General features: G+C 41.7%; 1 protein-coding gene across 3 annotated transcripts in view; it reads right to left on the reverse strand.

The window, feature by feature from the left end:
* Positions 1–21,564: 21,564 nt before the first annotated feature.
* LOC131229146 (protein RER1A-like) overlaps positions 21,565–26,103 on the reverse strand; it is a 28,875-nt gene continuing 24,336 nt past the window's right edge. The window contains exons 2-4 of one of the 3 annotated variants that reach the window (XR_009163188.1): positions 22,301–22,481; positions 22,059–22,193; positions 21,565–21,934 (exon numbers count right to left, since the gene is read on the reverse strand). Coding sequence is in view for 2 of the 3 variants with exons in the window: in XM_058225030.1 (XP_058081013.1) it covers positions 22,137–22,193; positions 22,301–22,481 (238 nt within the window). In the remaining variant the exon portion in view is untranslated. Of the gene's footprint in view, positions 21,998–22,058; positions 22,194–22,300; positions 22,482–26,103 lie in introns of all 3 variants that reach the window. The other 2 variants (XM_058225030.1, XM_058225029.1) reach the window with 2 other exon arrangements.

The raw sequence follows: 26,103 nt of genomic DNA on the forward strand, positions 1-26,103 counted from the left end.
CCTGCATGTTCTGATTTGTGGACCCTTTGATTTTAATGTCGAATGGATTTTTTAAGGGAGGATTTTTGGGGTTTTGCTGTCTACGGACTGTGCATGGTACCTGAGCTGGTTTCCTGCATGCTGTGATGCGTTGTTCCTTTGATTTCAATGTCGAATGGCTGATTTTTTTTCTTTTTTCTTCTTTTTTTTTTTAGAGGGGGGGGCATGCATGGTACCTGAGATGTTTCCCGCATGCTATGATGCATTGTTCTTTTGATTTCAATGTTGAATGGATGTTTTTTTGGGGGGATTTTTCCTTTTCAGACCATAGATGTGTCTCAGTTACTGTTACATTTCTTATGTGCTGGGAGTTTAAAATATTAGTGGGCGGTCTCGATGGGGAAGAACATATATTGCATACTGCTTTTTCTATTTCAATTTTTTTTTCTTATGGTGCATATGTAGCTTACATCAGTAATTCACCACTGTTTCTTATGCTATTGATGATGTATTTAGAGTGGTTACGTTTCTTTGTACTATTGGTGATGTATTTGTGGCCCATATGTTGTTTACATCAGTAATTCACCGTTGTTTCTTATGCTATTGGTGATGTATTTACAGTGGTTACGTTTCCTTATGCTATTGGTGATGTATTTGTAGCCCATATGTAGTTTACATCAGTAATTCATCACTATTTCTTATGCTATTGGTGATATATTTGGAGTGGTTACATTTCCTTATGCTATTGGTGATGTATTTGTGGCCCATATGTAGTTCACATCAGTAAGTCACCCATGTAAAGGGTACATTTCCAGCTACATGTCCTTCATTCATCCTGTGACATGTAATGGTTGGCTTGGAATGGCATTGCCTTCATGAATGCTACATTTTGCCCATGCCAGTAATGCCATTGCCCTCATTTAGGGCGAAGCGGCAGCTTACAGTATGTTCTGTATATTAGCCCAATCAAAATGGTTCATTCCCAACTCCATGTCTTTCACTCCTCCTGAGATAGGAACTGGTTGGCTTGGAATGGCTTTACATTCATGAATGCTACAAGAAACCCATGCCAATAATGGCATTGCCCTCATTTCAGGCAAAGCAATAGGCTACAATTTCTTGATGTACATTCTTTATCCATGAGGTATTGGTGATGTATTCTGCTGTAAAGTATGTTTGTTTCCATGCTATAATGAAATGTCGCTTCTCACATATATTCATCAAGTCAGAGATTGTTTCCAGACATACGGAGATTGGTTCATCTCCTTCATGCTCATGTCCTTGGTTATGTGAGCTGCGATGCCTTTTTTGTGAAATGGGTCTGGCCATCATAATGCTAGTTTGTAATGTTTCTGATTGTCATTTTTACTTTTGTACACTTTTCATTTTTTAAGAGTAACTCTGTTACTGCTACACTTCCTAATTGTTGTGTAAAGTATATATTATATCCATGACTGAGGTGGGCAGAACATACATTACATACTGAATTGTTTTAGTCCCCATATGTCTGTTAAATCAGTAAGTCACCACTGTTTCTTATGGTGTGGTCCTTATAAGATTTTAATGACTTTCATTTTTGACCCTGAACTGAAAATTAGAAATGGATTCTCATGCCTTTTCGCAGATAACCGTAGGTAGGCAAGCAAGCAAGCACTCTCTTTCTCTCAATCTCTGTCTCTGTTTTATTCTCTATGACTTTTGTTTTTGATTTTTTATTTTTAAATTCTGGCTACTGATGAAATTACTGTAGATAGGTTCTTAAATTCTTCACTAAATGATGGGAAGAGAAAAATCTTGATTAGGGATCATTTGGATGCCTGTAAATGGGGTTATGATTTACAGGTTTTTGGATGCTGAAAAATGTTGTATACAGGTTTCAGCCCCATTTGATTTCAGGCTCTCCATTTACAGCCTAACAGCTATAAATGGAAAGATTGGCTCTCCATTTACAGGACTTGAAACAATTTAAAGGCCATCCAAACCTAGAGAATCCTTTACCTGTAAATCATTTATAGCTTACAACCAAACATGACAGGCATCCAAATGAGATTATCGATCATGACCACTAATGATTGGCGAAAACAATATAAAAGAAACAAAAGAAAAAAAAAACAATTGGAATTAATGATAACATAAAAAATAACTGTTATTCATTCTTTCCAAGAACTCTAATCTTTATAACGATTTGTATTAGTCTTCTCATCATGTTATTACAGACCTGCTAGCTGCTACTCTTCCTAAATAACTAATTCCAAAAAGTGTTAATTTCCCAGGAGAAATTTAAAAAAAAAAAAAAAAAAAGATGAAAGAGAAAAGATAAAAGAAAGGAAATGAAGAAAATCGAGGACATAATAGGACCTGATGGATCAGGTCTCTTCTCAAATGTAGTTCGTGTTCAGTTAGTTATCTACATTAGCCCCTGCAAATAGTGATTGATCAACACCATGTCTTTCATTCTGCATCTATTCAAGAAATGGTTGGCTTGGAATGGTTCATTGTATTTTATTCTTTCTTAACTGTTTATTGATTAGAAGTGACTTTATTACTGCTACACTTCCTAAGTGCTAGGCATACATCTGTATATTATCCATGCCTGATGGATGTTTCATGATTATGACACGTGTGTGATGTGTTTACAAGCCATGTGTAAGTTAAAAGTGTAAGTCACCACTGTTTCTTAAGGCGTGGTTCGTTTAAGATGTCACTGACATTCAGTTTTGAAACCTGGGACAAGAAATGGTTGGCTTGTAATGTTTGCATTATGTGTATTCTTTTTTCTTTCGTAACTGTCTAGTGATTAGAAGTGACTCTACTATTGCTATACTTCCTAAGTGTTGGGCATATATGTGTATAACATCCATGCCAGATGTGTGTAGTACATATATTGCAATCTGTTACTGCTACACTATTACATTTCCTTACATTTTGAATTTCATGGATCGTGAGCTGTTAAGAAGTGTAGAGATAAAGACTTTCATTCTTCCTGGGATAATAAAACTGATTTGTCTTTCATTCTTCATGGGACAAAAAACCGAAATTATTACCTGTGGTCCATTAAGGGCTTGATTAGAATGGCCCATTGAACTGTTATATTTTTTATCCACTGAATGGTATTGTTGCTGTACATTCTGCTCATGTCCAATGAATGGTATTGCTGCTATATATTCTGCTCATGCCGATTGAATGGCATTGCTGCTGTGCACTTTTCATCCATGGAAGGTATTGCCGCTGTACATTCTGCTCATGCCCTGATTTAGTAGACCTGTTGTTCTAGTTCCTGCAGACAGTACTTTCAGCTATAGTGGAACTGTCTCATCTTCACTCCACTAATCACGATCATTCGGCGACTATTGTTTCGTGTTTTAAGCCTGTTTATTAGATTACATGATTTGGACGGTTTAGTGGTATCTATTGCATGTAACGTATGCAGTTTTATTAGTAAAATCCATCATCGGATTTTGCAACAGCAACATCTGATTTTGCTGTTGCACTGCGTGTTACTGGCAGTAGCTACTCACAAATCAGGCCTTTTTATTGTAGCGATACTAATGGTGTTACTGGCAGTAGCTTATTTCAAATCAGGCGTTTCTATTGTAGTGGTATTAATGGTGTTATTGGCAGTAGCTACTCACAAATCAGGCCTTTCTTTTATGGCGGTTCTAATGTTGGACATATGTTTGCCTTTCTCTTTGGTGCTGTTTACCTATCATCTGTAATCGGTTTCTTCCTAATAAACTATTATATTTCCATAGGTTCAGGTTCCCGGATTCAGTACTCTGTTTCTTAGGAATTCATCGCACACAGCCCATTTTCAGCTGAAATTCACGTATGTACCATGTTATTTTCTTTCCACTATTATTTGAATTCTTCTCTTTTTACTATTCAAAACTATCACCTTTCCAAACAACCGTAATTCAATATACGATGAAGTGACAGGTCTGGATATATGTCGCATATATACTTGCTCATGTCCAATTTATCAAAAGTATTTGGGGCTCTATTCTTTATCTACTACATGGAATTAATCTCGGTATAAATAACATGACGTGGCTATATGTAAATCACACGCTTAAATTGTATTTATCAGATACTCCCCACGGTAAGATATTTAAATTGGGAATTAGATTAAGCTATAGATTTATGATTTATATTAAAAACACAATTGTACATACGCGTGTAGGTGCATAGTTGGCTTGAAATGGATAATGATGAGGAAGAAGAGATGAAACAAGCTGTTGTCATGTAAGCGATGACAGCTTGTGTAACAGTAGTTGGGGAATACTGCCACGTATGCATGTTCAAACAACTGGCACGACACGGAGATGATGAGTGGGCGAGGTTCATCAACTTATCATTTGGGCGACAGACGAGGATTGTGTAACTCAACTTAGGATGAGTCGAGAAGCTTTTTTTAAGTTGTGTACTAAACTACGTGAGAAAACACATCTGTGCGATACTCGTAATGTGATTCTAGAAGAACGGATAGTTATTTTCCTCCACACTGTGGGCCAAAATGTTCATAATTGGGTCATAAGGCACAAATTTATTCGATAAGGTGAAACCATTAGCCACCACTTTCATCGTATATTAGATGTCATTGTATTATTATACCCTAAGTTCGTTAAACAGTCAGGATCAGAAACACCCTCCAAGATCTAAACAAATATAATTTGGACTCCATACTTTCAGGTATCATTTTGATTGATAGTCATTGTATATCTACATTGTTATTCATAAACCCCTACTAACAAGTCTGTCCTTAAAAGAAATTTGATGAAAGGTATCTAAGACTGTGTCGGTGCAATTGACGAGACACACATACTTGCTCATGTCCAAGCAGTGGATCATGCGAGCTTCCGCAATTGGAAAAGGTTCCTCTCTCAAAATGTACTTGCGGCGTGTTCATTTCACAGGAATTTTTTATATGTATTGGCCGGTTGGGAGGGTTTAGCTTCGGATGTGAGGGTGCTACACAACTCTCTGAAACAGATGATCCCTTACTTGTCCCGCATGGTACTGGTTAGATTTTCAAAGATTATCTATCTAATTAATACTTATGAAATCTTCGATTGTCCACTTAATGGAACATTCATTCAACTGTATAGGAAAATATTATGTTGTCGACGCTAGATACGCGTATTTACCCGGTTTTATGGCTTTATGCCGGGGCGTTCGATACCACCTACAGGAGTATCGAACCGTGAGAGCACTTACGAACATGAAAGAGCTGTTTAATTACTGACATGCACAATTGCGCAATGCAATCGAGTATTGTTTTAGTGTAATGAAAGACAGATTCCCATATTGAAGACGGCTATGCAGTATGAGTTACACATACAAGTGAAAATTGTTACAGCATGTTGTGTGTTACATAATTTTATACGAACCGGATATAAGTCTCGTCAGGACCTACATGACGCTGGCATATCTTTTGCTGAAGGAAAGAGTAACCCAACACCGCATGAGGTATCAACGAATAACGAGAGACAGTAGTTGCTGTGAGTTACGCGATGAGAGAAGGATGCTTGGATTCGAGTGCGAGATGATATTGCAACTCAAATGTGGGCAGATGCGCATGAGAACAGTAGGAGTAGATAATAGTCAAATTATTTTTATTTCTTCTTTTCAATTTTTCATACGAACTGGACAGCATTTAGGTGCTTGTAATATTAACTACTTGTCAATGGAATTATGGTTTATAAAAGATTGAAATATAATTACAATCAGGAATGTTCAATTTCTGATCAATTATGCTTTTGTCATATAGTTTCTCACGAAAATGGTTGACATTAGCTGAATTTCATCTGTACTTGACACGTGCTGCATGTGTAGGTGAAATGGCAGACTTATGGTCAAATGATACATCGACATCGACGCAATCACCAGTTAAAACACATGTGGTGCCAACTCGATGTTTTCCACATGGGAATACAGTAAAATCCCTTGCTGAGCCTCTGTCTCGAGCACCTAAAATCAAATGGACTAGAGAAATGGATCAAGTTCTTTTCGACACGCTGCTCGACAGGTTACATTGGGATGTAAAGCGGATAATGGTTTCAAGTGGGAAGCCTACCAAGCAACGGCTGAAGAGATTGCGAAGCATACAGACATAGCTGTCAACTGACAGAATGTGCAGAACCGGCTAAGGTATTACAAGCGAGAATATAATGTCGTGAAGGACATGCTAGCGGCCATCGAGTTTGGATGTAATAATGAGCGCATGGTGGTTACAGCCCCTGATGAGGTCTGGGAGGAATACCTTAGGGTATGATTTATAAAAGTATAGTTTACAGAACACAATCACAAACACTTAAATCACATGTACTTTTTGCTAACTTACAACTATCTTTTACGGCTGTAGTCTCACCTGCATGCTGAAAGGCTTCGTAGGAAAAGAATCAATAGAATGGATGACCCTGCGGTCATCATTGAATTTGATCAGGCTACAGGATGATATATGCAAGGAAGTATGAGTATGGCCGCATCATCCTCTCGGATTCATCGAGATCTCAATGAGTCCTGGAGAGACTTCGAAGATGATCTTGACGATACCATTGACCTCTCAGGCGACAACGTAGTGGACTCGACCCAGACCAATCATTTTTCCTCGGAGACTCCTTTGATGGAAAAATGCACATCGCATGACACTCCTACTAGAACTTCCGATTCTAATGGTAGCCGAGGTGGGACCACATCAAAGAAACGTATGCCGCCTCCTCATCCCTGTGATGTGCTCATCATCTCTCTTAAAACCGTTACAGAGGCTATGCGTGATTTTGGCTTAGGCAAAGAGGTCAATCGTACAGCAAGGTACTTGATATTCTGGAAGAGGTGCAAGGGTTGACCAACTCAGAGTTTATCGAAGCTGGTCATCTGTTAAGTAGGAACGAGAAGCTAACATCGTTCTTTGTCAGTCTTTGACCCGAGCGACGCGTCGAGTGGTTGAAAAAAATACTCCGCGATAACTTTGGTGATGCAGGTGTTGTGTCGGTCTAAGAAGAACTGGTCCTGGGTTTTATTGATATGTTTCTTTGTGGGCATGTAATAAATTTTTTATTCACTGATGATGGTTTTTTTTCTTTTTTAGATTGATATAATTGGTATATAGTGTAAGGCCCTATCCTAGCCCGTACCATTCCATAGACTTTCGTGGTCCTCCCGGTCGAATTTCGGCAACCCACGATCTTTTATCAGTATTTGTGCGCAACCCTGAGTCGTATCCCATATTTCAGAATTGGCTCAACCCGAGACTTGTACCTTAGCGACCATGTCGTCGCTGCGGTTTCGATGCCGCGTCTCGCGCGCCGAGGCGATACCCAGGTCAGGAGATGGGCCCGCGTTCAGTTCGAGAAAATGTCGCGCGTTTGCAATCCGAAGAAAATCTCTACAACATGTCCCATCAATCGAGTGCACATCAATCACCTAATGTCAAGTACAACCATCTCATCCCCAAGCACAACCACCCCTCCCCTAAAAGTCAACTCTCTCTTTTATAACCCATACATGTCAAGTACACCTATCACCCATCACTCACTCACCCATCCCTCTCTCTCTTTACATCCCATCCTCTCTCCCTCTCTCTCTCTCTCTCTCTCATTTCTTCATTTTCAAGCTAACCCCCATGAAAATCCAATGTCCAAGAGAGAGGAGAAAGCTAGGCGTGGCCCACCTCCCTACCACCCAATCCCACCATCCAAAGATCATCTCCATCGTTAAAATGCAACTCCTGGAGCTCTAGGATACGTTGATAGAAGAAATCCATGATCAAAGGTGGGTGATTTTATGTTGTGATTTTGTGATTTAAAGGCCCACATAGTGGTGGGACCCATCTTGATGTATGCATTGTAAAGAGGGGCTCATAGTGGCGGGGCCCCTCCCACAACCGATCTCTCTCCCTTCTTTTCCCTCTCTCCTTTTTTCTCATTTTTTTGTGGTGTTGATGGTACATGTGGCCCACCTGATGTGTGCATGTCATCCATCACGGTGGAGCCCACCTTGGTGTGTGTGAAATCCACACTGTCCAGCACATCTGGACGGTGAGACCCCCTCGTGCATATGCTGAATCTAGGCCATCCGTCCTGCTTGGACGCTGGATGGAAAACACATATATTTGCTTGATTTAAAACTGCTGGTGGGGTCCACATTATATGCGTTGTATATCTGAGCTGTCTAGCAGCACCTGCTACCGTCGACGTTAGCAAGTCCTATGGCTACCACATGACGTATGTGTTATACCTACATTGTCCATCGGTGCAGAACGCACCTGTTATGTGCGTGCCATCCACCACCGTCTAGCAAGGGACGATGGGGCCCTGATATGATGTATGTGCTTTGTCCACGCGTCCAGTTTCTGGACGGTGGATGTAACACCCTGAAAATCGGAGGTCGTACATATGCTCGACTCTCGAGTTTTCGTGGTCACTTATAATCGGTTTTCATTAATATGCATTTAATTGGGTTTAAATGTGCAGCCTGGAGTTCCTGGAACATGAAGCACAAATGCACCTGTCGACTGAAATGGAAGAGAACTAGTATATATATACATATATACATATTACACACATATACATGACCAAGAAAAAAAATAATAAAGGGTCACACATGGTGTCACCCAACAAAATCACAAAAGAATAATATGTCAAAAAAGAGTAGAGTTGAGCCCTCTGTGCAGCGATCCAACGTGCCATCTACAGGTCCGATGTGGGCCCATTCATCAGTTGGAAGTAAGAGAACTTGTCCTCCTCCTCAAGGCTCGCATCGCCAGGCTCCACGAAGTCTGTATCACCTGCATCTATGAATGGGTCTGGTTGGTGTTTTAAAACACCGTCCCAGAGTGGGAGTGAGTGATCAACTCAGTGGGTGCTATTAGTCTTAAGTTGCAACAAGCATAAATTATAATAAGAATTTAATGAAAAACAATCAATCATAAACATCTATCTAGTCTTGATAATGTGCATGCATGCAGGATGATATGATATATGCCCTCACCACAACGCTCCCTCGTGCGACAACATCTAACGATCGCCAATGCCAACACTCCCTCAGTGCGACCTCGACTGCCGAGTCGCCAACCTAGCTAATGCCATGCAATGATGATGTTAACCGGGTTCTTAGTTAAGTCCATTCATCCAGCAGATTTGGAAATCTGATACACCCCACGTATCAAATGCCCTGAACTAGTTGCGAGACCAAGACCCCCTAATGTGTGAGGCCGAGACCCCGCGATCCTTGACCCCATCGGGTTTCCCCCATTCCTGACTTCAAGCACATGGGGGGTGCTGAATGTGGAGTCGCTCGCGGTCACTACGGGGAGGCGCGTCACCCCAGCGTAGGCCGACAGCTCGGACAGTGTCCCATTCCACCATGCCCGGCTCATGAGACTGGGGATCAATATTCCATCCGGTATCGATGGGCTACAACGGTGGTGGAGTGTTCCGGTTTCCATACATATGTGAGCAAACAAGGTTAACAAACTAGGTGGTTCAGCCAGTGGACTAAACCGCACGAGCCCAGGCAAGTATGTGGCGGAACGACATCGGGTACAAGCGACCCATTTAGCATAACTACTGCCGCCCACACATACTCGTCCAAACCCATGGGCTTAGCCTCAAGGTGGTCCTACCAATGGAACCACCTTCGCTCTCCTCATGTTTCTGACCAACCCAAGGGTAGGAATAGTGATTCATAGCATGTTAACTACTAATGTAACATCAAGCATATTCAATACCATGTTCTCATGTTGCTCAACATACAATTCAAATTTCTCTAGCAAGCAAACTATTAATATCATGAATAAGGTGTATGTGTGTGGTGTGGGTTGGTGAGGAAGTTAAGCACTTCCTACACCTCAAGGAATCAAATACATAAGAGCGAATGATTCATACACAATATGAAGCAACACATATGAGAAAAGAAATCAACCAAACATGAGCATGTAATCATCCATACACTAAATCATGAGAGAGACAAGATTAACGTCAAAGAGAAATAAACATGTCATTCCATACAATCCAACAACATACCATTCCTAGGTTCCTCTAGATTCTTCCATACAACATACCAAGCAAACAAAATCATTAAACTCCAACTATAATTGGTGCTAGGCCACCTAAGGATAATAGTCCGCACCTATGGATCGTTGAGATCTTGGAAAACGACCTAGAAGCGCCAAACTCGATGTTGATCGGCCGGAATCCTAAGACAATACACTTGCATGTTAGGATTTCATACAAATCCTAGCGCAACACAAAGGATTACAAAAAGGATGGGTACTTACCTCCCTAATCGGATGGAAATCGCTTGCATTTGTGGATGTGGGGTTTCTTGAGGAAAGGGAAGAGGGGTTTCTAGATCTCACCTCCCTTTGGCCCACCTTTCTCTCCCTTCTTCCTTCTCTCCTTCTCTCTTTCTCCTCTTTTCTCTTCTTCCTCTCTTCCTTCTCCTTTTTCTCTCCTCTCCCTTTGTTTCCTAGGGCAAATTCGTATGAGAGAGGGGTGCCCCAAATGAGGCCCTTTTATAATGCCAGATTTGGTGACAATGGCCCCAAGTGTTGGGTTTTTACTATACTAGACCTATGAGAGGGTCTTTCTAAGCTCTAGGGCCCACTATAGGGTGTAGGAGTTGATACCCACCGTTGGATAGCTAGCCTTAATGATGATCTACGTATGGATATGATCGGCCCGCCATTTGGATGCGCCGATCGACAGATATGATAAGAAGTCTGTTCAACGGTCACCGATAGTCGATCAGGGCCGCGGCTATACGGATATGAGCAGGGAAATATCCTTACTCCATGGGTAAAGTTTGGTCGCAAACTGACGGTCCGAAATCCTCAACTTTGCATAAGAGTGGACGACTCAATTCACTTAAGTTCCAACTTCTTCCTTTAGGGTATTTGCACTTCTCATGAACTCGTCCTTTGGCTCAAGTTGACCGGTTTTGGACAGTACCCAAGTCCGATTCCTGCGATGGACGTCAAGCCTAATGAGATGGACATTATTCTATAGTTTTGGAACTAGTGGTCCACCAACGAGCGGTCTAGAGCTTGTTTGGATAACCGGGGCAGTTCTGGTGGCCTTCTGACCATGAAACTTATAGGATAGGTGCTCTATGACCCGATGAAGGGCCATGCAAAATTTAGGAATGATCAGATATGGGGTTTGGTCGCATGGGTCTGATTCGCGATCAACGGTCACCATGCCACGATCGGGACCCAGATTTTTATGGGCGGGTGTAGAAAAATACATTATACCCTCATCATAAATTATGAAGAAATCCGACGGTTGAAATGTCTTACATTTCAGTTTTATTTACACATGCCAGATTCCAATTTTGGCATTGGTGGGGCGCATCTGGAAAGTGCCAGATTCCACTTCTGGGTGTCCACTAAGTCCGTAGTCCGCGATGGTCTCCAAGCCCAGTGAGATCTATACTTTTCTAAATTTTTATAATTTTCTGACCTTCCCGTGTCGCGGTATAGCCCGCACGGGTTGTCGTCAAGTGTTAACGGCCATCAGGCTTGGAGGCCCGCACCAGGTTCTATCAAGGCCCGTCTGGCCTAATCAATTGGGCTAATCTTAGTCTAACTTATTTGTGATACCTCACTACGAGTAGCTTAAACGAACGATCCTGTGACAAATCCTATGTGGACGCCCCAGGACACGGTTCTGGTCGGGTGGGACGTTACACTACACCTGATGTTCAAGTGATCGGGCGGATTCATTAGCTTCCTACGGCTGATTAATCGGACTGGTGCGGTTCTTTACTGGTACCACCCCTGTGTACACTGACATTGAGTGCTAATGGTTATTAAGTAATATTTAGGTTAATTAAATAAAATAAAAAAATAAAAATTGATAGATTTTTGGAAATCCCAAACAGTGAAAATTCAGGATGTTACAGTGGACCACCTTGATATGTGTATTATTATCCACACCGTCCAGACGTCCAGAGGTCTGGACGGTAGATCTAACCTCACCCCCCTTCTTTATATATATATATTATAATATTATACAGTATAATATAAAGAATATTTCTGTGGGCCCCACGTGGGACCCACCTTTGTTGTTGGTTGGCTGACCAACGTACCCACAACAACTCTATATCAGCGGTATTGCCATCAGCACGTGAGGTGCTGTATATACACCGTCCTGATGGCTGATGGTGTATTCCATCCAACCATTCATCTATTATGGGCCACTCTCCTGGACCCCACCATGATGCATGTGTTGTATCCATACCATCCATCTGCTGGATGCTGGGCTGCTGACCCAGCGGTCCAGTAGCATGGATGTCAGGTACGACCTACTATGATGTTTTCAATCTGCACCATCGATGCAGTAACCCACCATGACACTGGTGTTGTATATACACTGCCCAAATGGCAAGATAGTGGGACCCATCGTTGATGGATGTGCTCCATCTAAACCGTCCATCCATTTGGTGGCAGATCCAGTTATCAAGTGGACCACATTACAGAAAACAGTGGGTTTGAACGTCCACCAATAAAACCCTTGGGCTACAGAGTTTGGACCAACATGATATTTGTTTTTCCTCTAAATCCAGGTCTTTGTGACCTTATGAATAGGCTGGATGGGAAATAAACCCTATGGTGGGGCCCACTGGAATTCAACAGTGGAAATCATTATCACCACTGCCATTTGTGGTATGGTCTAGATGATCCTTAGGATATGATTCATTTTGTGATAATGTTATAAAGTGATCTCTAGCCATAGATAAATGGTGTGGTTGGTCTGAGCCCATTCGACTTGGCCCATTTGATTCGGTCCATTTGATACGGTCCATTTGATCCGGCCCATTTGATATGGCCCACTTGACTTGGTCCATATGATTCGGCCCATTTCATACGGCCTATTTGATTCAGCCCATTTGATACGACCCATTTGACCTGGCCCATTTGATACGACCCATTTGATTCAGCTCATTTGATGTATTTGGGGCCCTTGAGTGAGGCCCATGATGATGTATATTAGGCCCTTGTGTGAGGCCGTGGGCCCACTGTATGTTTAGCCCTATGTGGGCCACTCCTTGAGAGTAATGTTGGTTAAATGTCCACATTGTGACCTTCCCTTAGGCCCTTTGTTAGGCCGATTCTGATTGTCGAGGCCGATTATCGATTCTGATTTCGATTATCGAGGCCGATTTCGATTGTTGATACCGATTCCGATTGTCGAGGGAAATTTTCGATTGTCGAGGCCGATTCTGATTCTGATTGTTGAAGCCGATTCCGATTGTCGATTCTAACTCCGATCATTGAGGCCGATTTCAATTCCGATTATCAATACTAATTCCGATTGTCGAGGCCGATTGTTGAGGCCAATTCCGATTCCGATTGTCGAGGCCAATTCTGATTGTTGATTCTGACTCCGATTGTCGAAGCCGATTGGTGAGGCCGATTTCGATTCCGATTGTCGAGGTCGATTTTGATTGTCGATACCGATTCCGGTTGTCGAGGCCGATTTCGATTGTTGATGCCGATTCCGATTCCGACTTTGATTGTCGAGGCCGATTATTGAGGCCGATTTCAATTTCGATTTCTATTGTTGATACTGATTCCGATTGTCGAGGTCTATTATGGAGGCTGATTCTGATTATCGATTTCGACTCCGATTGTCGAGGTTGATTGTTAAGGCTGATTGTCGAGGTCGATTTTGATTGTCGATACCGATTCCGATTATCGAGGCTGATTCTGATTGTCGAGGCCGATTGTTGAGGGTAATCCGATTACGACGAGGCCGATTTCGATTTCGATTGTCGAGGCCGATTCTGATTGTCGATACCGATTCCGATTGTTGATTCCGATTGTCGAGGCCCAATGAGATGTATATGCGGCCCATATTTGAGGCCCATTGTGATGTGCTTTCGGCCCGTGTTTGAGGCCCAATGTGATGTATATGCAGCCCGTATTTGAGGCCTGTTGTGATGTATATTCAGCCCATGTTTAAGGCCTAATGTGATGTATATAAGGCCTATATGATGAGGCCATTATGATGCATTTGAAGGCCAAGCAATGGAGTACATTGTGATGTATGTTAGGCCCATGTGAAACGCCCATCGTGATGTGTATTAAACTCTTGAGTGAGGCCCATGGTGTTTTATATTTGGCCCTTGTGTGAGGCCATGGGTCTACTGTATGTTAGGCTCTATATGAGCCATTCTTTGAGGGCAATGTTAGTTAAATGTCCACATTATCGAGGTCGATTGTCGATGCCGATTATTGATATCGATTATGAGTATGTGACAACATAGTATCATGATACATGCCCATACACATCATCTGCATGTTTGTTGTGAGATATGATTGACCATTGCATATGCCATAGTGCCGGTTGTAATGAGACTCCCTGATAGGCAGAGTTGCCCCACATGATCGCGCGGTACGCGCAGGTTTAATGCATGACTGGATGGTATGACTCATGCATCTCACATTTTGTGATATGACCACTGTACGCCCTAGCGACATCAGGGCCGTAGCCTCCATAAGCATATCATGGATGATCAGATGGGACACCAAAAATCTGTTCTACATGGGGTGCTATAGATATCCCTGGGTGAAAGTCCCAGAACCCTCTTGGTTCCAGAGGTTGCTCCAACGTTTAGACCGAGTGGATGCATGAGCGCATGAGGGTCGAATACCGTTACGCCGCGTCTCCCACTGTGTCATGGTCGGTTGGAAGGGGGTACGGCCTTACCTGCCTGAGAGGAGGGGATAATGATAGCCCGAGTCTGACCAACTCGAGGAATGGGTTCGCTATCGACGAGCCGGGCCCGATATTGGCAGGAGGATAGTAAGGTCTCTTCCACTCGCCTTCTGCGCGCGATGGGGCGGCAATCTGGTTCGGAGTGTAATAGACCCTGGTGATTTCCTAGAGAGGAACCGTACTGATATGTGGACTTATTGAGCAGGAATTGCATACTCATTCATTCATTCATTCACTATCCACTCGAGCTGGTGGTGCGTAACTATTTGTTCATGTACCTTCGCATGGCTAGGATTTCAGTTGGGCGCGCGACTAACCTGAGATCAAAAGTTTACCACATTGAGTCTGATTATCCAAATTTAGGTATGAGACTGGTTTGGATAAAAGTCCCTTGTGATAGACCCTGTAGCCTGCGATACTACGTACTATCATCCCGACCTCATACTCCAGCTTGGTCATTTCATTCGCATCGCATATTGCATCCGCAGGCATATGACATTTTGGGTTGTTATGTTTTCTGTACTTATATGACTTAAACGGACTTAGCAGGATTTACATATTGCATTGTATCCTCGACATTTGATATTTGGCTCTCTATGACTCCTCATTTGCATAACTGATCTGTATTGCGTACTTTGATATCTTATGATTCATGATCTTGCCAATATTTTTGACAATGTATGATTGTGGTATTGCATTGAATACTTGACACTTATCTTGTGCACACACTTACACCACCCTCTAAGCTTATGCACGATAGATGCGTGCAGGTGATGTTAGGTTGTAGCAGCATTGAGCTTAGAGCGTGCAGCAGTCTTCTGGGGCTTTGATTTTTAACATATGTATTTCCCTTTCAGCATTGTATTCAAATGTTTATATTAGTGGATATGTAATGATGATGTTGCCTTTGTGATTTGGGTAAACTTGTGGTTATGCTTATTGCGAGTTAAATGTACATTGAAAAATTCTCCTTGTAAGATCCTAGGATCGGAATCTGGCGTATGGACGCTGGGAGCCGAGAATGGGGTATTACGGAGGTTATCGGCACCGGATTCGGTGATCGAAAATTTTGTGAGCCCGGTTTTCGAGTTTGGGGCGTAACATATAGTGTATGCCAATTTGAATGGTGTGGCAATACTGGACCTTTTGTGCTTTAATATATTTAATATATGTGATTTCACATGCTTGTTGTGTGCACATTAAGACAAATAGGGCCACACACTTCATTTGGAGAAAGGGTACGTACTAACAAAATTTTAAATTCAGATCATTTCAATGTATTTTTTTCCTCGGACAATATTTCATATTTTTAAAACGCGATTATATTCCAATACACGAATCTTATGCCAATAATGGACATGTCAATGCAGATGGCAAAAGAGAAGTACTACGTTGTACTCGTGAGCCGTCGATCGGGCATTTATCTGACGTGGGATAATGTTAGGTTGGAAGTCGAGGGATACAGCAGAGGGAGACACCAGGCTTTCAAGAATTGGAGGAAAGTTGTTGCATGCTAGGAGGGTCACTTCGGTGGGACCAGTGCACGGTCGAGACCTGCCACAGAATCTCATGTGGTTCATGTCGCCGCATTTTCAGACCAGGTTGACATCCATCATTCGTCAACTTCGTCTATCCAACAGACGACTCGGGCCATGGTTTCTAGGGCCACGGTGACTGATGATGCTGCCCAATCATTTGAGCAGAGATTCTGTGTACTTTTGATTGCCATCATCGTTCTTTTCTTTGCGTTACTTATTATTTTTAAATTCTAGGTATATGAGGTTGTTTAACTGAATGAATATTATTTTTTTGAACTATAATTGTATGGTTTTGCTGATTTGGAGACCATCAGCCACTGACAATTGCCTTGGTCACCTGTATATTATCGACTGCTTCACCTTGTCGATAATTTTGTCTCCAACCACCGTCTATTGGTGTGGCCCACTGGATATGTGGACCTGATACATTGATGTCGGGGTTTTTCTTATTGGAGGCGAAATCATTTGGTGTGGTCCACTGAATATTTGGACAACACATGTTTTTTGCCTACCTCTTCCTAGGATTTGGACTGGACACTTAGATTGGACGGTCCAGATTAGGTAATCTTCACCTGGTGTGCCACTCTTTTGTTGGACATGCTACACTTGCATATGATTAGAATGACCCATATTGAGAATGGTGTGGTCCACTGGATATCTGGACCACATTCATTTACTTGTAAGACGCCAACTCCTTCTTGCATCTAATATATTGGACGGCTTGGATGACACTCTTTCAGGTGGGTACAGCATGGATTGTGCGCTGATTGTAGTTTTGTCCAAGCCAATGAAAATCCTGGGGGGACGGATTGGCTACTCCCCCTGCCACCACCCTCGTGGTTGGTTGTCGGTGCTCTGTGGGCCCCACCATGATGTATTTTCTTCATCCATTCCGTTCATCCATTTTTACAGATCATTTTAGGGCTTAATCCCAAAAATGATAGGAATATAAATCTCAATTGGAACAAACCACAGGAAAGCAATAGTGATTGGATATCTACCATTGAAATCCTCCTACAGCCCACTGTATTGTTTATTTGACATCCAATCTGTTGATTAGGTAATTCAGACCCAGATGAAGGGAAAAAACAAAGATTAGCTTGATCCAAAACTTTTATAGCCACCAAAACAATTTTTAATGATTGAAGTTCATTCAACACTAATTCCTGTAATGTGGTCCACTTGAGGTTGGAATATACCTCGGTTCTGGTCTCATACCATAAAATGATCTAGAAAAATAGAGGGACAGCATGGATGAAACACATATTTCATGATGGGGCCCACAGAGCACCGACCACCAGCCATTGGTGGGAAGCAGAGGGAATAGCCAATCCAATTTCAAATCCCGGGATGTTGATACTAATCCAAACGGGTGGAACCACTTAAACCAAGGGATTCATGCAATTCCACGCCACAACCAAACGGGACTCACTTCCGTGATCTCAGGATATGCCAGACGTCCCACGGGATATGCCTAACGTCCCAAACATGCGCGGCGAATGTGTCCCAGGATTAGGCAATACCATGGATCTTACAACAATCCCCTGACATCACCATGATTACCTTAAAATTGATCCCATCCCTCCTAATCCCGCTCAATCCGCCCGTCCAAACAGGGCCTTAGGGTATGAGCCCAAAATTAGAGAGATCCAAGGCTCAAGTGGATCACTTCTTAGAAACCGTTGGTCATTGATTTTTTATTTTTTATAGCTAAACGTTAGTGGGATTAAACTTGGATTATTCACAGAAACTGCACTGTCTCTACCAACTCATCTAAATAATGAAAACATTATCCATAGCTGATATTTGTGTTTTTCATGGTCCAGGCCTATGTGACCTTATAAACAAGTTGGATAGCAAATTAGGTCTTTACTTATGCCTCACCAATAGACTCATAAAAGTTTCAAAACGAGGCCATGGGTTCAAGAATCTATTGTGATGAAATCACATCATGGTGTGAGTGAACGAGGGTATGAGTGTGTTAAAAGAAAAGTTAAAATAGCAAATAAACATTATGATATCTCGTGTATAAAAGTTTCAATAGACATATTTATCACCCGTGCTTCTTGTTATATGGCTCACTTGACATTTGGAAATATCACTTTTTACCTCATGGCTTAAATGAGTTGATAAAGCAAAACAGATACACAGCTTTAATAAAACGCATACATCACAATGTGCCACCGACTCCGTTGGCTTCCACGCCTGAGGGGAAGAGAATTGGTTATTGACCCCATCGTTATGTATGAATTTTATATCCACACCATCCATCTATTTTGCCTGCTCATTTTAGTACATGAGCCAAAATAATAAAATAGTTTAAAGTTCAAGTGGACCACACCATATGAAACAAAAATAATGACACATACTATTAAAACCTTCCTAAGGGCCACTTTAATGTTTACTTGCCATCCAACTTTTTGATAAGGTCACGCAAGAGTGAAGGGAAAACAAAAATATTAGCTTGATCCAAAACCTCTGTACCCTTAAGAAGTTTTCAATGGTGGCCATTCAATCACCAATGTTTATTGTGGTGTGGACCACTTGAACTTTTGATCTACTTCAGTTATTGGCTCAGTGGATAAAACACATACATCATGGTCAGTCCCCTAGTGTCCAGCACATAGCTGAGTGGTGTTGTAGTCACTATGCAATCTGCTTGGCTGGCAGGGGATGACCGCGTGGATTTCTCGAAAACATCACGGTGAGGCCCACCTGGCTTCCGACCGCAGGAAGGTGCAGGCAATCCTTGTACGCAACCGGCTGAGCCAGTTCCACTTTCTCACCATTTAAAAGCTCGGTAAAACATTCCGTGAAGACTCGTTGTGTTATAAGTATAGAATCCACTCCGTCCATCAGTTTCTCCACTCGTTGTTAGGCCTCAGTGGCAAAATTCAGCTAGATTCACTGTTAAGATGGTACACACCACATGGAACAATGAGGATGGGATGCCCGACCATAGATTTGTGTGCCAGCCTACATGGTGTGCATCTTTTATAAAACCTATGAAGAGGCGTAACTAACCAAGATGAAGGCAATATACAAAAATCAGCCTGATAAGAAATAAAAAAAAAAAAAAAACCTCCGATGGGCCGTGCTGAGTGTGTGGGGGTTATTGCGTGTTTTGTGTTTTTTTTTCGAAGTATGGTTGAAAACAATCGCTCTCAACTGATGGACAGCGGATTTTACATATACAATATGGTGGGTCCAGTTTGTGTGTTTTACGGCCTGTGTTGTGGACGATTTGGGACCGTCTTTTCCACTTTTACTAATAGAATGGCTTGTTTTCACCACTAGATTACTCCCTCAGATTAATTTGAACCGTCCATGAGAACATCAGTGACGTGTAAAAGCTATATTCTTGTAATCATGGGCCATTGATGATCCTGACCTTTAAATCTTGGATCTAACTTAGCAATGATGGGTTTGTGAATTTAGTCCATTTAATTTCAGTTATACATGCCACGTGTACCATTTCTTAGTGCTTGTGTATCAAGTAACATGGTCACCCAAAGTACCGTTTCGAAGTGCCTGTGTATCAAAGGTGGATTGGGTACTACCCCTGCCCGTCCCTGGCTAGGAACGGACAGGGGCTGTGGGGCCCACCGTGATGCATGGGTTTTATCCACACCGTCCATCCATTTTTCCATATCATTTTGGGATGTAAGCCATGAAGTGAAGCAGATCTAAGGCTTAGGTGGAACATACAGTGAGGATTAAACATACACCATTAAAAACTTCTTGGGGGCGACAGAAGTTTTGGATCAAGCTGATATTTGTGCTTTCCCTTCATCCAGGTCTATGTGAACTCATCAGCAGGTTGGATAGCAATTAACCATTACAGTGGGCCCTACAAGGGTTTCAACGGTCGGTGTTATTATCACAGCTGCTTCCTGTGATGTGGTCCACTTGAACCTCGGATTTGCCCCTTTTTTAAACAATAACCTAACATAAAATGGGAAAATAGATGGGCGGTGTCGATAAATCCCATAAATAACGGTGGCCCCTGATGGCCCCCGCCGGTTCCTATCCCCAATCAGCGTTCGTGTCTATCCAGCTATGTACTCATAATCATGCGCCATTGATGATCCTGACATTTGAATCATGGACTTTAATTTTAAATATAACTCAGCAATCGTGGGTGGGTGAATTTAGTCCATTTAGTTAATGCATACAAAGTGTACCATTTCAAACTGCCTGTGTATCAATTGGCACACTCACCTTGGATTTAGATTGACCAACGTCATCCATATCATGTTAGCTTGGCACCAAATAAAAAATAAAAATCCCTAACAATGTCTTGCAGGGGATGAAAACTTGAGAAGGTGTTCTTAGGAAACCCGATGTGTCAACCATGCAAAATTTAATAATTCCCAAGTATTTCTTTGGAAATACTGGACCAACTCTAAGAATCCAGAGGAAACGAAAAAAAAAAAAACAGGCACCTCGTAATCCCTATATAAATCCATCATCTCTCAACTGAATTTTCAATCAATTTCTTCTTTAATCACCTTATAAAAGATCTTTTCAAATAAAAACAAGTTAGAACATGAGAAAATTTCAGCTGTGCCTGAAAAATAAAAACAATGAAACCTCCTTCCTCTTTTTGAAATATATTGAATCTTAAACACTAAAATGACTATGCATGTCATCTTTCTTTTTTTTTTTTTTCCTGTTATGTACAGTTTAAAACATGGTTTTGATAACTTTGTGCAAGCCTTCTAAGTTCTAATCATATTAAAGGTTAGTGATGCGACTTGTGTTGTGTCAGGTTAGGTTAGGCATGGTGAATCATGGTTTTAAGACTCACACAGACTTGTCCCAGCCGATTCGTATTCAGTAGTGCATATACTGATTTTGATACCCTGACTTGGACGAACCGGGCGATTCAGCCCCAACTAGGGTGACTCCCTACTTGACTAAGAGCCGAACTAGTGTATCTGAATCACCAGGTCCTTTAACCAGGGATTTAAATTTGGGTCACCCAGACTCATTACCCCAGCCAATCCAAAGATGCACATTCAACCCAAGTAAACTCATCCCCAATCAACCAGAGTTTCAGTCACCCATTACATGCAACTTGACATAAATTGTCTGAAGCAAGTACCATTACACCAAAAAATAAAAAAGAGATTCAGGTTGGGTTCAGATTGGTTTATATGAAACCAATTTGGGCTCGAGCTTGGTGAGGACAGGATGAAAATTGGGTCAGCGCAGTTTGGGCCAACAACTGTGTTTTTTGGGAACGAATTCTGGTTGACCCTACTCTGAGTCAACCCAACTCAAGTTGCACCCCTATTAAGGGGTAGTTTGGCATGACAACAAAGTCAGTAAAATTCCACCTATACAGGTTTAGAAATCCTCTACAGTAAGTCCACTGGTTCCTCAGAATGCCAATGGTTCTTAATATCATGGCATTCAGCAACAACAAGGGTTATGTTCATCTTCTTTCTTTTTTTGCTTGCTAGGCATTCCCTGTTGTTAATGTGTGTGCATGCTACAAAACAATTATCACTGTCGCACTTGATATTTAACAAATTCTTAAATTAAGCCAAAAAAGAAGAAGAAGAAGAAGAAGAAAAGAAAAGAAAAGAAAAGAAGAGAAAATGAAAAGATAAAGAACAATGCATAAAAAACCTCCTCTCCCCCATGCTTTATCTCACCATGGACCTTCCAACTTACCCTGATGAGATGGATCTAGAATATTCCAATGCGAACCCAGGATCAGATTTTCAGGCAAAATCCACTTCCAGCATGCTCCTATATTTAAAAAGAAAAAGAAAAAAAAGAAAAGAAAAAGAATCAGCATAGGTTTATTTACCATGTGTCCATGTAGGTGTATGATGTGTCCATGTGCATGTAGGTGTATGATCAGCATTATGTCAACCTGCACGAAAGTTCAATCCCTAGGAAGGCTTGCATTGTTGGGTGAAGCTGGTTTCTTCCCTGTGTAGCGCTGAAAAGAGGAGAATAAAAAATCATGGAATATCAATCTCAGAGGTTCTAAAAATATAGGAAATGAAAATCCCACAAGTTTGAGTGCAACAGGCCCGAAACATGTACCTGTTTGCCAAAGGAGAAGGGGACATATTTGTATTTGATCATGTGCTTGATCTGTCTCTTCATTGTGAGCATGAACAGCATCAGCCAGTAGAAGAGAAGGATTGGCCAAAATACAGGCACATCAAACACGCTGAAGAAAGTCATCACGAAAGCAATGCAGAAGGCTTTTGTTATGGAGTACCTGCAATGCAAGAACAAAAGGACACTCAGTCCCATGATTCCATCGTGTTCCAAGTGTTCCCCAACAAGGTTGGGGGGTCATATTGTTGAAGTTGGCAATGGAAATATCAGAGATAATTCTCTATTTATCAAAGGCAATTGAGTTGGGTGTTCTTTTACTTCTTCTTCTTCTTCTTCTTTTTCTTTTCTTTTTTTAATAATCTATTCCTTTTTCTTTTTTTTGAAAGATGAACATTCTATTCAGCCAAAGGCAAAAAGAAAAGCAAGAAACAGCAAACAACACAAATACTAATAACCTATTTAAACACAAATACTAAGTAAATCTCCTACTTTAGAATAGTAAAAACCGCAACTACTAGCCAGTAGCCACATCCGCATGCAAGACTCGCATGAATAGGTTGGGGACATAATATTTCCCCCCTCTAAAGCTCGCATATGCCCTCATGGCATGAAAAACGGATCACTCCATAGTTCCCACGTTGCCTCTTCACTTGGCATGCCAGGAAACCCCCATTGTCAAATCAGGGTCAGATTCTGCTAGCAACAAATTGAGTGGTTCTGGTTCCTCTATCATGAACATCTACATTTGTTTACAAGGATGGCCCGGTGTGAAGCGTTCATCATATTAATAGCAGACCTTGATCACCCTTGATCCTCATTTCTTCGGGAGTGATCTTTTTAATAGGAGTCGTGACCATTCTAGGCTAGGTTTTCGGGTGGGATTGAGCGGGTGCAACATTTGACCCTATACTTACAGACCCTCTCGAATCTATCGACATTGGCACATGACCAAGTGTTGGTTGTAAATATTTTTTCAAACATGCAAGCTTCTCCTCCTAGCGACAAGCCAGCCAAATTGGCTCCTGCAGAATAGAGAGTCGAGACATTGGCCAACCTCATCATGCAACCCTCGAATGAATGTGCCCATTAGAGCCCGATTTGGCCATCCTTCAATGCGGTTGGCAAAGCACTCAAATTCGTCTCGATAGCTTTGAACGGTCCCTCTTCCTTGCTGCAACTTCGCCAACATACCATCAAGATTCTCGTAATCGGTTTGCCCCGAAACGGAACAACATGGCTTCTGTCATTCCCCTCCACAAGGTGTTAGGGTTCACATGGCTATACCATTGAAACCACGTTAACATAGGTCCATCCATGTGGAACAAGGCAAGGAGAACCTTCTCATTTTCTATTGTCCAATGGTGGTGGAAAAATTGCTCAGATTTGTAAATGAACTCGAGCAAAATGCGGTTGAATCCTTCCGTCGCTCTGTTCATTTGGATTCGCAGCGCTGGATTCTCCGATCCTTGAACCTGGTGTTCATCTGATCTAAGGCTTCATCCAAGTGCTCCACACGTTGCTCCATTAGACTTGGCTTCATCTGCTACCTCTGTCTCCTTTGGCATGCCCCAGGAAGGGCAGCTATGATACTAAATGATAAGGTCCAAGCCCTATCGAGCCCACGTGAAAGAGGGGAAGGGCGTCCTCTTGCGTAAAACATGGTGAAAGGTAAAAATCATATGATATTTTATTATTTCTTGAAAGAACTACATAAATAGAGTTATGAATCTTACTTAATTGGCAAGATAAACACAAATACTAACAACTAAGCAAATCTCCTATTCAAACACAAATACTAACAACTAAGTAAAACTTTAGAGAACTGAAAACAACAACTACTAGCCACGTCAGCATGCAGGACATGCATGAATAGGTTGGGCACGTAACATAAAGTTGGGCTTCTATTGGATATCCATGAAGATAAAGGACTGCGATTAGGATGTTGGGCCGATTGGGGATTGCAAGGGAAATGGTTGGTTTTGGGGATTTGGATTATGGTTATGGGAAGGTTAAAGGTGGCATGCTCGTTAGATGAGCTGGCAGTGGCAGTGTAGTGTGTGTGAGTGATCTGGGGTTCAATCCCTGGTACTTTTACCTTGAAAAAAACAGGGGTTAAAGGTGGCCTGCAGCTAGGTTTTGATGGTGAAAAAGATAAGGGCTGGGTATTTTGGGATTTTATGGGGGTTGTGGATCCCTCCCCCCCCCCACACACAAAAACCCGACTAAATGGCATTAGATCTGGAGTCATTACCATTCTTCAATCCTATGACATGTCGAGTACCTAAAACCAATAGAAAATGTAAACATGGCATACCAATCTAAATAGGAAACTGAACAGCTAATTAAAGGACTCTAAATCACTTTCTATAACCCTATTATGTGATTTATGCACAACCATATGGACCTGTGGTGCTTACAATACATATGCATGGGCGAACACGGGGTATTTCTGGTACTTCCTGCAATTGTTGCAAACCCAATGAGTTAACTAGGAACACAATCATAGTATGATCAAGTGGGACCCAATCTGAACTTTTTTTGACAAACAAGTGCAACCAGGGACCTAGATGCACCACAAAGATTGATTTTAAAGCCATAAATAGGCATTGAAGCCTGACCTGACAGATCAGTGAATTTCTTGTGTCCACTATTGCCTCCATATTATCACATGTTGTTGAAATAAACTATAGACGAAGTTAATATCATTCTCAAGCATATAAATGACTGCACTCTGATGGGAGCTGTTACATTTACATAAGATGAATGAGCAAGGGGACCTCAAATATTTGGTTCTACCAAAAAAAAGAAAAAACATTTTTAGGCCAATATCCATGTGTCGGGATACTTACTGGGCAAGGTTGTTACTTACGCTACAAACTCGTCTCCCATTGATGGATACACATTGGAAGATATGACAAATGACTAGAGGTTGCAAAGCTGGAGGATGATGATGTATATTGAATAACAGATCAGGTTGACCAAAGAGAGTTTACAGCAGAAGGGGGTGTTTGGACGCTACCCTTTGCACTCCAAAAATGCAAGCTGCGGGATTTTTTTTCTTATGCATAGCTATAACATCAACGTATTGAAATTGGGAGTTCTATTTTCAGGAATTACTAATTTCAGCTGATTCCCTCAAAACCCACATAAACTCAACAACCAAAAGATACCAGCAAAATAACCTATGGAAATTCTACAATTCCTCCAACCACTTCGTGGGGCCCAACTCCAACTTGCATTATGTCGTTTCTAGATGGCCACCTCCTTATAAGAATTCATCCATTTCTCTCACCACTCCCAACAGAGGACAATACACTCATAAACCAAACAAGTATCAAAGCCCTAACATCTATACCTTCAACCTAGATAGGTAACACTCAAGAAATTATCCCAAACGCACCTCCGATGGTTACTAAAGATGGATAATATCCAGAAATGGACCCATCCACTAAATCTGACAAAAATCCTAACAATAGCACCAACACTAGCCCTTTTATTCTCATTCAGCTATTCATATTTTGGGTCAAACAACTCATGTCATCAACCATAGCCAAACAGATTGAAAGCCATTATCAGCTCAAATACATCTACCAGAATGCTTGATGATTATGAGATCCAAGCTCGTAAACCATAGCCCTTAGTTGGTGCTTTTCAGCTTTTGCATTTCGTGCTATCCTGTAGGACATGCCCACCTTTTTTTCAGGGCTCTTGAACTTCTTGTAGCTTGTAATTGGCCTTTTCAACGTTTGGTTGGTAGAAAAAAAAAAAAAAAAACTTGCTTG

This window comes from Magnolia sinica, chromosome 16, assembly GCF_029962835.1.
Source record: "Magnolia sinica isolate HGM2019 chromosome 16, MsV1, whole genome shotgun sequence".
Taxonomy (NCBI): Eukaryota; Viridiplantae; Streptophyta; class Magnoliopsida; order Magnoliales; family Magnoliaceae; genus Magnolia; species Magnolia sinica.